At 41.8% G+C, this 14,489-nt stretch overlaps 1 protein-coding gene across 2 annotated transcripts in view; it reads left to right on the top strand.

Annotated features, from left to right (window-relative positions):
- Positions 1–4,568: 4,568 nt before the first annotated feature.
- The window catches only part of LOC121933474 (zinc finger protein 691-like), a 14,312-nt gene continuing 4,391 nt past the window's right edge, over positions 4,569–14,489 (top strand). The window contains exons 1-7 of one of the 2 annotated variants that reach the window (XM_042473264.1): positions 4,569–5,128; positions 6,855–6,981; positions 8,624–8,740; positions 9,253–9,375; positions 10,433–10,561; positions 11,950–12,048; positions 13,881–13,958. In XM_042473264.1, coding sequence (XP_042329198.1) covers positions 6,933–6,981; positions 8,624–8,740; positions 9,253–9,375; positions 10,433–10,561; positions 11,950–12,048; positions 13,881–13,958 — 595 coding nt within the window. In that variant the 5' untranslated portion in view covers positions 4,569–5,128; positions 6,855–6,932. The remainder of the gene's footprint in view (positions 5,129–6,854; positions 6,982–8,623; positions 8,741–9,252; positions 9,376–10,432; positions 10,562–11,949; positions 12,049–13,880; positions 13,959–14,489) is intronic. The other variant, XM_042473265.1, reaches the window with a different exon arrangement.

Consider the following 14,489-nt stretch of genomic DNA (forward strand, 5'->3'; position numbering starts at 1 on the left):
TCAAGCATCCAGAGATTTTGCTATCCATGGGGGATCCTGGAACCAAACCCCAGCGGATAGCAAGGTCCCACTGTATATTGTATGTGTGTATGTTGTATGTTGTGTGTATGTATGTATGTGTGTATATATATATATAATGTTCAGTGGGCCCTGTTGGGGTTTGGTTCCAGGGGCCCCTTCGGGGTAACAAAACTCCATGGATGTTTAAGTTCCCATTGAATACAATGACAATGTAAAAAATGTTGTCCCTGAATTAAAATGGCAAAATCAAAGGTTTGTTTTATTTTTTTTCTTTTTTTTTTAATTTATTATTTTTTGAAATTTTTCAAGCTGTGGATGGATTTAAAATCCATGATTTTGTTGCCCACGAAGGGGTCCCAGAACCAAACCCCAACAAACACCAAGGGCCCACTATATAGATATTATATATATTCTACAATATGCCAGTGGGACCTTGCTATCTGCTGGGGTTTGGTTCCAGGATCCCCCAGATGGATAGCAAAATCTCTGGATGCTTGAGTCACATTAAATCCAGTGTCACAGCAAAATGTTGTGTCCCTTATATAAAATGGAAAAATCAAGGTTTGCTATTGGAATTGATACTTTTTTGGAATATTTTCAAGCAGTGGGTTGCCTGAAAAAACCATGGATCAAAAAGTCAGTGGGATACAGAGGACTAAACTGTAATACATATTCTATGTATTACATATGTATATAAATATGTACATATGTAGTACACACACACATATATAATAAAAATACATAGTAAATATGTAATACTATATATACATATGTAATATATATTGCATTATACATGATACACACGTATTGCATAGTACATATGCTTATTTATATACATATGAAATACATGGTATATTGTAATATATACATATATAATACACAGTATGTATTACATGTACATATGTATAGTAGTATTACATGATACATATGTATTACATAGTAGTATATGTGTAACAGCTGTAAGTAAACGACTTGAAATGCATTGTATTTTCTGCAAGCGCTTTTAATGCTGCTGCTGCAGCCTAGTTTCCAGCGTAAGCGTCTCCTAGGCGCCGCCCTGCGCTTCTCCGCCTGGCTGCAGGTGGCGGTGCAGAGCCGCTCCGCAGAAGGAGGCGGCTCTTTCCCGGAAGCAGCGCGGCGGCCATTTTTCTCGCAGGCTAGCAGTTTCGCTGCCGCGCAATGCGCAGAGAGCAAGTTCGTGAGGGGGGCCTGCAGACGGCGGACAAAGGGAAGCTTTGGGGCCTTTGAGGCGCATCGGAGGAGGGCTTCGGGTGAGTGGGGGCGTGGGAGGGGGGCCTTGGGGGCGGTCCGGGGGCGGTTTGGGTGCGGGTTTACTCCCAGTTTTGGCCCCAATGGGACCCAGGGGAGGGTGGGTCCCTGTCTCCCTTTGGCAGAGTTGCTTTGGGTCACAGCAGGGTCTTCACCACCCCCCCCCCCAAATAAATGAACCCTTACGGGGGGCTTTTGGAGCCCTGGCCTGGTCCCTGGCCGGGGGGCATCTAACATTTGGTTTGTGTTGGACTTATTTTTCTCCACACACACACACACCCTTTTTATTTTTGACCTCATTGCCCTTCCTTGGTCAAGTCACACTCTCTCAGCCTCAGGAAATGCCGAGGAAGAGCACCCCGTAATAATAGGCTTCACGATACGTTGGAAACGGCTTGTTGTTGTTGTTGTTGTTGTTGTGTTTATAAATAACTTACAGTATTTCATATAATATATTTGTAGATATAATAAATTACATATAAATGTTTTTATTCATTATTTTGTTGTCATTTTATTTAGTTGCAACTGTTTCCAGGGACTCAAAGCGGCTTGAAGCACACAACAACAACACAACAACAACAACAAGGTAAAATCTATCATGTGGTTTCCTTGGCAAGGTTTCTTCAGAGTCCTGAGGCTGAGAGAGTGTGGACTGGCCCAAGGGCCCCATGGCAGGTTTCCATTGAGGTCGCCATTAAGTCAGAAAAATGACTTCAAAACAGACAACAACAACAAACAACGACAAAGTTCTTCTCCAAGGGTTGCAAAAAACAAAGAAGGGTTTAGGGTTGCCCACTTGAGAAGCCTTCCTTTTCCTCAATTTGGGGCTGGAAAGGAAAAGAAAACAAGAACAGAGGAGTTGAAACTAGAGAGAGAAAGAAAACCTGCAGTGTCTGGCGGGCCTAAGATTTGCGAGGCCCCTGTCACCCGCGGTTAGACTTGGCATCGCTGCGTCTGCACTGCAGAACTGAGGCAGTTTGTACCACCGCTTTGACAGCCATGGCTCCACACTGTGGGTCTGGGAGTTGTTAGTTTGTTGTAGCAACAGGCTCTCTGCAGAGAAGGCTGAAAAATCAGACTTAACCTTAACTGCTTTGTAGGGGGCTTTGAAGGGAGAGGAAGGGAGAGGAAGGCACAGCGCCACCAGGCCTAGCCCCAGAGGAAGACGGAAGGCCTTCCTTCATCTTAACTGCTGCCTCCTGGCCTTGGAGGAGAGAAGAAGAGGCTGGCATGGCTGCACCAGGCCCAGAAGAGATTAAAGTCCCTCCTCCCTTAATCTTAATCGCTACCTTCTTGGCCTTGGAAAGGAGAAGAGAATGGAATAGAATCACAGAACTGTTACTTTTTCACAGATATTCATGAGTCACGGTTGGAACTGTGGACTGGCTTGAATCCAAACTGTGATTCAGTGACTGTGATTCATTCTGCTCTTGAGCTCCAAACTGTGATTTGCACGAAAGTGCTGCTTTTTCACAGATCACTGCTGGAAGCTGACTGACTCTTATAGCTATATAAATAATCAGGGTCTTGAAATGAATAAAACACAGAAATTTAGGAGTCCTATTTGGAGGTTTTTTTCTCCAAAAAGTGACAGTATTGCAGAATGCAATTTATGTAAAAAACAAGCTCTCTTTCAAGACATCTATTTCCAACCTAAAGAAAAACATATGAAGAGCAAACATCCAACTGGTGTTTGGAGATATCTCTTCAAAGCTCTTTTGAATTCTTCTGATATTGTGGTAAGAAAAATTGATTTATGCGTTTGTTTACTACTAAAGGGCACAGCCAGGGAGGGGCAACGGATCGGACACCCTCACCATTGTCAATTATTTTATAATTATTTATATAACATAAAATAACATATTTTAATATTACAAAAATTGATTAACAAATAAAAATACAGTAGTGGCCAGGTCACAGGAACACTGATTCAATCCTGGTTGGTCAAAGGTTCTTCCACCTTCCAGTCACAAGAGTAACTACTGCAAACAGTTCTGTGATTCTGGATCAGTAGCAGCAGTTCACTCAGGTAGTGTACAGATCACAGGAAATGACAGTTTTGAATCACAGATGTTTTAAAATGACAGTAACAGTTTTCACTGATATCTGTAAATCACAGTTATTTCCATTCTATCCCACCATGCCTAGCCCCAGAGGAAGATGAAAGGCTCTCCCTCCATCTTAAACTGCGACTACTGGCCTTGGAGGCGGAGAAGAACAGGACTTGATCCTTTTCCCCACCGCCATTCCCTGCTCCTTTTGTGCCATGTCTTTCTAGACTGTAAACCTGAGGGCAGGGACTGCCAGATGAACAATCTACAAGGAGCTGTGACAGCCTTTGTGCTTGGAAGAGCGGTGGGCTTTAAAACCTGTAGTTTTGCAAGATATCCAGCTTCTCTGCCAAAGAGTTCTTGTGCCACAACAAACTACGAATTACAGGTTTCTACCCCGTCTAGCCATGGCAATTAAATGGTCTCATTTTTAATGAGACCCATTAAAGCGATGTCAAGCTACATTATTCTGCAGTTGGCAGCACTTCTCTTTAATATGATTAACTAAGTAATGGAACTAGAAATCTCAGCCATTGCGTATAAATATTTTTCCCTCTCCTGTTTAACTTAGCATACTTGGTATTTGTTAACTGCCCCCGAGTCGATCTCCACCCTTGGTATGTATACTTCGTATACTTTTCTGTATACTTAGTATACCAAGTATGCATGGGAAGTATACTTAGTATAACTTAAAGTCTAATATGCTCTGCAGAAATAATGTTGTTTGACACATAATAAATAATAGATAAATAAATAATAAAAATATTTATTTATATCCCGCCTCTCCCTTTTCTGCGCTGAGGAATAATGCAGCGTGACACTGCTTTAACTGCCATGCTCAATGCTATGGAATTCTGGGATGTGTAGTTTTGCAAAAAATTTCATATTTCATCATTTATTTGTTTATTTTATAAATCCCAGAATTCCATAGCATTGAGCATGGCAGTTTAAAGCAGTGTCACACTGCATTTATTTCTCAGTGCAGATCACACAAGGAGCTTCATAACTCAAAGTCGGAATTTGAAGCCTGGTTCCCTTAGTAACCTCTGCATGCCAACAGAATTTTAGAAAACTGCTTATACTGTTATTACTCCTCCATTCTGTAGCGAAGAGAAACATAGATGATGAGACAGCGTTCTTGTCTCTTAAGTTTGGGATCTGTTTAGCTGAGGAAATAGAGGCTGCCCTTGAATATATGATTACAATTCCCGAAATTCCCTGGCTGGGAAGGAATTCTATTGAGCTGTATTCACAAGAAAAGAAGTTTGTCAAGATCTGATGTTGAAATCAGGGCCGGGAATTTCAATAACCGTGTTTTGCAAATTGCTTGTGTGCTTTCAAGTTATTCAACTATCTCTGTTATTTTATCAACCCACAAAATAGGTTATGAAGCGGAAGAGAATGGAGGCACAAACATTCACAGCCTTTGCCATCCTCAGCTGCCAGCCAGTTCAAGTTTAATGGGGAAAAGAAGGTTCAAACCCGGCGGAGGCCTCTGGGCGACTGCGCCCGTAGCCAGGGGCAAGATGGTTTGACTCTCACGGTGCCCGCGGCTGCGGTCTGGAACGGAAGATGGCGGCCGCAGAGGCGAGGATGGGCAGGCTGTGAGAAGAACGTGATGGAGATGGGGGAGCCAACTGGAGGGGAAAACTGCTGCTCTTGGGACTCTGATTGAGGAGGAAATTGCCTCCTCCAGAGGGGGCTGGACAATCTGGAGAATCTGTTGAAGAACCGTAACTTCTGGATCCTGAGATTTCCTCCAGGCACTAAAGGAGAAAATCCCTAAGGTAATTGCCACCTCATGGACACGGTCCAAAATAAAGCAGCAGGTGGGGGAGGGGGCATGTGTAGAATCATAGAATCATAGAGTTGGAAGAGACCGCAAGGGCCATCCAGTCCAACCCCCTGCCATGCAGGAAATCCAGATCAAAGCATGCATGTGTGCATATGTGCTTTAATAATTTTTAAAATGTAGATCCTGCTTTTTTCCAGATTTGAACCCAAGGATGCTTCCAGCCTAGATTAAAAGAAAGCACACATTTAAATACATTCATTGAGAATGTATCCACACTGCAGAATTAAAGCAGTCTGACATCACTTTAACTGCCATGGCTGTATCCTACAGGATCCTAGGAGTTGGAGTTTGGTGAGGCACCAAGGTCTCTGGCAAACCAGGCTGAATACCTCACCATGCTACAAATTCCAGGATTCTGTAGGATAGAGCCATGGCAGTTAAAAGTGATATCAGACTGCTTTAATTCTGCAGTGTGGATACACCCTGAGTGTGTTGCATTTGTTTAAATATGTGCTGAATGTATTTTAAATTATTTTAAATCTTCCAATTGTATTGCTGGGTTTTTTGTTTCCTTTTTTTTGTTTGTACTGCATATTGTTTTACCTATCCAGTATGAACTGACATTGTAGTTGGGTCCTGTATTGGGAGAAAAGAGAGATAGAAAGTCAATAAAATAAATAAATGCATAAATAAAATGAAAAGTTAGTTAACAATTAGGTAATCTATTAAGTGGTTCAAATCCACGTGTCCCCCCCCCCCCCAAAAAAAGCCAGGATTTGAAAGCAGGGTTTGATCTTGACTTATTGAAATAATAAACCGTGGTTTAAACAGATCAGTTTGCCCTGCTTTAAATGAAACAGCAAACTATGATTAAACAAACTTGGGGACCCCCCCCCCCCAGCATCCATTTCCAGATTCTTCTGTGTGGACATACCAGAGGTAGAGAAGGAAGCCGGTAATCCTAGGGTACATCTACACTGTGGAAATAATGCAGTTTGACACAACTTTTAAGTGCTGTAGCACCGTCTTATGGAACCCTGGAATTTGTAATTTCACAAGGTCTTTTGCATTCACTGACAAAGAGTTCTGGTGCCTCACAAAAGTACAGATCCCAGGATTCTGTGGGATGGAGCCATGGCAGTTAAAGTGGTGTCAAACTCCATTATTTGTACAGTGTAGATGCACCTCCCAGAACCCCTGCCATTAAAATCAGCTTCCCAATCAGGCTAAATGTGAATGATGGAAGCTTCAAACCAACACTCCTGAAAGTATTCCAAACTTTTGGTTCCTGTTGTGTCTGCTTGCGGTTTTTGTCAATTCTCTCTTGATTATAATTATAAAGAAAAGGAGATAAGTATGTCCACTGAGTATATTTTTTCAACCTGCACTGATACTAGTATGGTAGATTGCTTTGACATCATTTGTTGGTTATCTAAGTATGAGAGAAAGAGCTACTGATGTATTCAGTGGCAACTAGCGACTTCCATGCCAGTGCAAGAGATGAGTCAGTTCCGGGTTTTAGTCCAGCCTTTGTAAAAGAGGTCCCCAGTATGCTGAATTCTGTCCTCCAGAGTAGGTTCAGGACTTGGATGGCTTCTTTAAAGTTCATTCTAAAACCAAGAGTGGATTTACCACTCCCACTGACATGGACATCACCCACTGGGCATGTTGGACCAGTCCAGCCAACTTTGGAATGTGTCGTGTTTTTGTTGTTTCAGGTCCCATTGACCTTCAGTGACACCTCTGTCAACTTCAGTAAGCAGGAATGGAAGAAATTGGATGAGTGGCAGAAGGAGATGTACAAGGCGGTCATGAGAAGCAATTATGAGATGCTGGTCTCCCTGGGTAAGAAGAACTGACTGCAGTTTTGGACCATCAGTGATTCTAAGAATCTAGAAATCAGTGACATATTGTTAGATAATGTGAAATGTTCCAAGCAATGTCATTTGTGGGAATTTTGTTATTGCAATCCTATCTGTAGCAATTTAGTTTAAAGGTTTTGCCTGTTCTTTTGGAATTGCTCCCAGAGCATCTGTAACTATAACATCATCATCATCATCATCAATTTCTACTGGTCAACTGGTCCATGGGGGTTTGGTTCCCAAACTTACTGCAAATAATAGTAAACTGTATTAAACTAAAAGATCTCCCATGCAAACATACCATATAGTTACATTGGAGGACCTAGAGAATCCTAGATAGGATACTTCTCTAGGCACTCTCCAGCATGACTGTATGTGTCCTTATTTTTTCAGCCATGGACAGCTAAAACCAAGGATAGTGGTTACCACCCTCGGAGTTTGGTGGAGTCTCCTTCTTGGGAGGTTTTTAAACAGAGGCTGGATGACTATCTGTTGTATTCCTGAATGGCAGATTGGGATTGGAATGGATGACCCTTGGGGTCTCTTCCAACTCTATGATTCTACTACTATTTCCCTGCCTTTCCCCCAAAACTTGAGATTCAAGGCAGCTTTAAAATTGAAATAAATACAATACAGTTATAGCATACAAAAGATCAATGTTAAAATGGAATTAAAGTGTCAACAACATTAGAAACCATTTAAAACATAAAATTTAACTTAGGTCCAAAACTCACTGCAGACCTAATGCAGTTTGAGATCATTTTCCCTGCCCTGGCTCACTGCTAGGAGATCCTGGGAACTGTAGTTCATTGTGGCACCAGAGCTCTCTGACAGAAGGCTATGGTAAGTATCGCACAAAACTACAGTTCCCAGAATTCGCTAGCATTGAGCCAGGGCAGTTAAAGCAGTCTCAAACCGGATTATATCTGCAGTGTTTTTAGACCATAATAAAAAGCCTGTTTTGAAAGGTCAGTACAATTAAAGCCATGCTTGGAAGCCTTTTCTTCAAAAAACATTCAGTTCTCATTATACAGTGCACTCACGTCACAGGCGGGACCCCATATGCGGCTTCCTGTTTACACGGAACCTGCGCAAAGGGAGAATGAATGGTGCGCGCACCCATGGTGCACACATTCTCCCGTGCCACGAGCACAAGCCCCATTCAGTTGAATGGGACTTCAGCTTACGCGTTTTTCAGCTTACGCGGGGGGGAGGGCGGAACGGATCCTCCGCATAAGCCAAGGGACCATTGTAATAAAAAAACGCTTTCCATTCTCAGGATAAAAACATTCAGTCCTTGGAATAAAAAGAAGGGTGTTCTGGATCCAAGGGGCAGCTACTGAGAAGTCCATGTCTCATACCCCCACTAGCTGTGCCCCTGAGCAATAGGGCTGAGAGAAGGCCTTCTCCTGAGGATCTCAGGACCTGGACAGGCTCATATGGGAAGATGTCTGTGAGACAGACTGGACCTAAGCCACTTTTCTGTTATTTGGTTCTTTAGTTCTCTAGGCCTGCGAAAAAATCCTTCTTGCTCTTCTCCTCAGCTACTCTCTCTGCTCTTTATGCCAGTCTTCTGTCTCAAACAGAATTGCTTCTCAGTGATCTCTCTCATTTCCTTTGATCAGATGATGCCATTTCCAGGCCCATGTTCCTGTCCCAGATTGAGCGAGGTGAGGATCCGAGTGCGAAGAGTTCAGAAGATTTGGAGCGGAGGGACATGCCTATAAATCCCAGTTGTTCAGGTATGTGTTTGTTCTGACTCAGACCCCAGTTTTGATCACTGTGTTTTGAAATTTCGATTCATACGCTCTTTAAATTAACTTCTAATCCAATTCTCTATTAAATTTACAGTTTATTTTATTGTGTGTTACCTTTACAATAATATGGGCCTCTCATTACTAGACCAAATCCCCCCCACTTTGCAAGACAGGGTTTGTAACCCTATAGGTAATGTCATTACCTTAGCACAAGAGAAGGGCTGAGCAAGTGACTGACAGTCTGTGCTCCTTCTTTTCCTTGGGGGCCGGTCAGGGTGACCAGAGGTCCACCTTTTGCAGAACATGTCCGACATTTCAACCTTCTGTCCAGGTGGAATTTCAAAATGTCCTCCATTTTGAGCATGACTAAGAAGCAGAAAATTATATGAGTGTTTTTATCTTTTATTTGGAAATGTCCCATCTCTTTCTTGAATGTCCTACATTTTGTGGTGCTTTGTCCTCCTTTGCGGTTATGACATCTGGTCACCCTGCGACAGGTTCTTCTGCTATTGTGGTGAATGCTACTTCCTGGGGCAGAGAAGATGACAAGGAAGAGGAGAATCTTTTTGCCACACAAGATGAATGCCGTGAAACATCCCTTTTAGACGTCTCTAGTCCTGGTGAGTTCTGTTTCTTCCTCTTCTTCTTATTATTATTACCTGCCTCTTCTCTTCAATTGAACAACAATAATGAACAGATAAACACTATCAGGACATTCTCCCTAATGTTTAGGTGGAATCTCTTTTCCTATAGTTTGCATCCATTGCTCCATGTCCTGGTCTCTGGAGCAGCTGGAAAAAAGATTGCTCCCTCCTCAACATGACATCCCTTCAGATATTTAAACAGGGCTATCATAACCACCTTTTAACCTCTTATCCAGGCTAAACATACCCAGTTCCCTAAGTCTTTTCTCATAGGGCATAGTTTCCAGACCTTTCACCATTTTGGTCACCTTTCTCTGGACGCACAGCTCTGTCAGCCCTGGTTAGTACTTGGATGAGAGGCCACCAATGAATCCCAGGTGCTGTAGACTATATTTCAAAGGAAAGAACTGTTAGAACCACCTCTGAAGATTCCTTGCCTAAAAAGCCCTATGGGGTTGCCATAGGTCTACAGGCAACTTGAAGGCACGCGCGCGCGCACACACACACACACACGGAGATCAGAGGTGCTTGAGAAGATGGGATAAGGAGATTTTTGCATATTTTCACATACAGTGGGTCCTTGGTATCTGCTGAGGTTTGCTTCCAAGACCCTCCTGTGGATATCAAAATATGTGGCTGCTCAAGTCCCATTACACTATACCCCGAAGCCCCAGCCAACTTCACAAGGATAAGGGATTCTGGAAGTCCAAAACATCTGGAAGACCAAAGTTTGGGAACCCCTGGAGTAGTGGTCTCCAACATAGATTTCTGCATCCCTTCCCAAACTATAAATCCCTGGATTCTGTGGGACAGAACCGTGAGAGAGCTGAAGTTACTATTACTGGATAGTGAGAAAGATTCTTCCACACCCAAAGATGGACATGTCTTAGTCTGTGTTTGGGGCTTGGTTCCCACAACCCCCCTTTTCCAAGATTGTGACACTGTAGGTAACTAACATCTGTGAAGATATGCTGTCAGCACAAGAGAAGGGCAGAGCAAGTGATTGAAAGCCTGTGCTCCTTTTTTCACTTAGGGACAGGCTCTTCTGGTATTGTGGTGAATGCTGCTTCTTGGGGCAGAGAAGACGACAAAGAAGAGGGGACTCTTTTTGCCGCACAAGAAGATTGCCATGAAACAAGCCTTACAGAGGTCTCTAACCCTGGTGAGTTCTGTTCCTTGATATATTTTAGTCCATGGACCACAAGATGCCTCACAGTTGAACTGTGAGGGTGCCAGGCGCTAAACCTGCCCCCGCCCCCATCTCCTCTCATGGGACCCAAGCCCTTTACTCCCTCTGAAAATGGTGACAGAAAGTGCTGTTGTGTCAGTTCCGATTTCTGTTTTGAGAGGGCCTGCAAAGAAAACCTAAGTATTTGGGGATAGTATGGAGTTCAGGAGGGCCTAAATACCCTAAAGGCACCAAATCCTGCCTGATCTTAGAAGCTAAGCAGGGTCAACCCTGGTTAGTACTTGGTTGGGAGACACCCAATGAATCACAGGTACTGTAGGCTATATTTCAGAGGAAAGAACTGGTAGAACTACCTCTAAAAAACTACCGAAGAAAGCCCTATGAAAAATTCATGGGATTGACATAGGGCTTCAGGCAACTTGGAAGGCATATACATACAACACACACACACACACACACACACACACGGTTCAGAGGTGCTTGAGCAAATGGGGTGAGGGTATTTTTGCATGTTTTCACATGCAGTGTGTCCTTGGTATCCACCAGGGTTTAGTTCCAGGGCCTGCCATGGATACCAAAATCTGTCGATGCTCAAGTCCCATTATACACAATGGCACAGGAAAATGGTAATCTTTATATAAAATAGCAAAATCGAGATTTACTTTTTGGAGTTCATAACTTAAAAATATTTTCAGGCCATGCATAGTTGACTCTGGATATGGAGGGCTGACTGTATTTCGGCATAATTTTGTGGCATAGATTGCCTGAAAATTGCTTCCAACATTTAAACAAAAACAAGGGGGCCTGGGGGGACTGGTGGGCGGGTTTCAGGGGCCACTAAAATTCAAGGTCTACATGCAGCCCCATGCCACACTTGGTCCATCCTGTTCTAGACTTTCTGCCCCATTCTTGCTGTTGCTCAACAACTTTTGTCTGCTGCTCTTGGAATAGAGGTTGCTGCTGCACTCTCCCGATATGCCATAGTCCCCTCACATGTTCTGTACCTGTGGTTGTTCTGTGTACAGTTGGCCCTCTACATTTGCAGCTTTGACTTTTTTGGCTTTGATTATTCACATTTTTTTATTAGTATGTTCTCTCTAGGAATCTGGCACTAGAGAAAACACTTCTCTATGCATTTGTAGGTCCTCCAGTGGGAGTCTGTGATCCACCTCTGGCAGATACTGACCATAGAATTGCACTGGAAGTCCTAGAGATTCCTAGAGAGGTGTCCTCTCAAATTAAAAAAAAAAGTGTTTTTGTTATTTGTGTTTTTTCCAGTTTCACGGGGGTCTTGTGCCCTTAACCCCAATGAATATAATTTTCTTTCCTCCCTGAAGACTAATTTTCTTTCCTCTCCAAAGAACTTCAGATTCTGCGACGTGACGTGGGGTCACAGGTTAAGCAAGAACCAGAGATACACATCAAGGAAGAGCCATTGTCTCCTGGAAGCTCCAGCAGCGGTGAGCCGCCTGTTTTGAGACACTCTTTTGGGGCCTAGGGATCGAGGCTACTGCCATGGAGGCAATCTACTGAGAACAGGAGTCGCTGGCTGAATTTGTGGCAGCTCTGTTTTCATTCTCAGTCCTTGCGTTCCATATTGAGAGAAAGGCAGGATACGAATTAAAGAAATTCTCTCCATGGACTTTTCATGGGAATTTTAGACACAGTGGTGTTCCCTCATCTAAAATGGGAACAGTAGCAATAGGGAAAACATAATAAAATTACTCATGTGGCAGATAGTTAAAGGAAGAAGAGGAAGTCCTCCCGGTCAGGCTGGGAGTCCTGTCACTTTCCAGACAATATTTGACTGCAAATCCCAACATTCCTCATTTTTGCCTATGCTTCTGCTGGGTAATCCCACCCTTGGTATACAGGGCTCAATTCATTTTTAATGAGACCCATTGAATCAGAGTAATTTCTGTAAGTGCTGACTTACAAATTCCCTTGATTCATTGGGTCTCCTGTAATTGAGACCGACTGTTGGATTGAGGCCTTAGACTGCAGTGAGGATGAAGCTGAGACCAAGGCTTGAGAAGTTACTTTTGAAAAGTAATTGATTTCTGTTGTTCATTGCAGTGTTTGAAAATGAACTGTGCGGCCAGTACTTGTTTCCCTGTTGAAAAAGTAAAATTTGATGTGCTAGTTCTCTATTACTTTCTGTTAGAATTTGGTTTTGTGTGTAGAAGCCTTTGAATTGATTAAAAATGACATAAACATTGTCAGATTGATTCTCCCAATTCCCTTTAAAAGTAATATTTGAGATTTGGTAGAAACAATTACTAGCTACACCAGTAATTTTGCTGTTGCTTATTGTTTTGTTTTTTCCTTTATTGATAAATTCCATACATTCACTCAGATTCAAACTTACAAAACAACAATGAGAAATCAATATTGTTACATCACAATGTATTGTAATGTATTAAGTCTCAATTTAACTTATTACAGTCTGATTAGTGTTTAGCAATTCATATTTCTATCCAGGGAAGTCTTTTTTTATTCCACTTCTCCCATATTTGTCCATCTTTCATCTTCTTTATATGATCTATGTCTTTCTAATTAGTTACTTAAATCTACTCTCATCTTCCATATTCAACCATCTTCCTGTCCTTCTAGCCTCTCATTCCTAACAATTTCTACCCAAATCTTTTCTATTGTTTCTTCTTACTATCTTCTTATTTTTTATTTACTACCTGTCCAGCTTCTTCATTATACTCTCCTCTTATCTTCAAACACTTATTCTCACCTTCAGCACATACCATTCCAACTCTGTTATCTGACCTATACTAAACCTATTCCCTTCTCTAGTCTTGTCTATCTTTGGTCATTCTTACATGCTAAATATTTCTACACTCACTGCTTATTGTTAACCCGAACTCTGCTAGCCTGCTGCTTCTCCACAGAATAGAGTAACTACTTACTCTATGGAGTAAGTAGTGACTAAATTACTAAGCTATATTATTCAGAATATAATTGCTAAATTAAAATAAAATGTACCCACATCCCCAGAAAGAAAATGTACTTTGTTGTTGTTGTTGTTTTGGAAATGAAGCTACAAGGTTCTGAACTATAAGAAATATGTGAACTATAAGGAACCTATTTGGTTTTACCAAATAAAACCATTTTTATTTATTTATGCAGATTTATTTATGTATTTACTTCATTTATATGCCACCTTTCTCCTGGAGTGGGTCCCAAAGTGGCTTCTAGAAATAATAAATTAAAAGCAATTAAAATTCCCCACATTAAACAACTGTCTGATGTTCTCTTTTCAACTCCTTTGTTTCATACTCAGAGTCATTTATCCCTATCTGCATTAAGCAAGAAGAGGAAGAGCAGAACATTCAGGACCAGCAGTATTTGGCTTCATTTGGTGAGTGTTGGGCCTTGACTGGGAGACGTTACTAAAGGCCGTTTGGGGATTGGTGAATTGTCACTTGCCAGTGTTGAGCCTTGGCAAATGCCCCAAAGGTTTAGGATCTAGAGCACATGAAAACATCCATCCTGGTATAAACATCCTGGTTGTAAAAAGAAAATAAGGGAAAGAAACAAGATGGATGATGAAGTTGCTATTTGATATCTATTTTTTAGGTTCATTTTATTTTTAAAATATATTTATTATCATTAATGAAAACACCATTAAAATGCACTGGTCGTGTTGTGTTAATATATTTATTATATCAATTTCCAGGAATCCTAGAATCAGAAAGGAGCTGTAATGTTAGGTCACTTGTAGTTGTGTTGGAATCAGTGCTGCCACCTGTAGAATCATGGAGTTGGAAGAGACCTCAAGGGCCATCCAGTCCAACCCCAATCTGCCAAGAAGGAAGTTACTATCAAAGCACCCCTGACAGATAATAATAATAATAATAATAATAATAATAATAATAATAATAATAATAAT

This window comes from Sceloporus undulatus, chromosome 6 (genome assembly GCF_019175285.1).
Source record: "Sceloporus undulatus isolate JIND9_A2432 ecotype Alabama chromosome 6, SceUnd_v1.1, whole genome shotgun sequence".
Taxonomy (NCBI): domain Eukaryota; kingdom Metazoa; phylum Chordata; class Lepidosauria; order Squamata; family Phrynosomatidae; genus Sceloporus; species Sceloporus undulatus.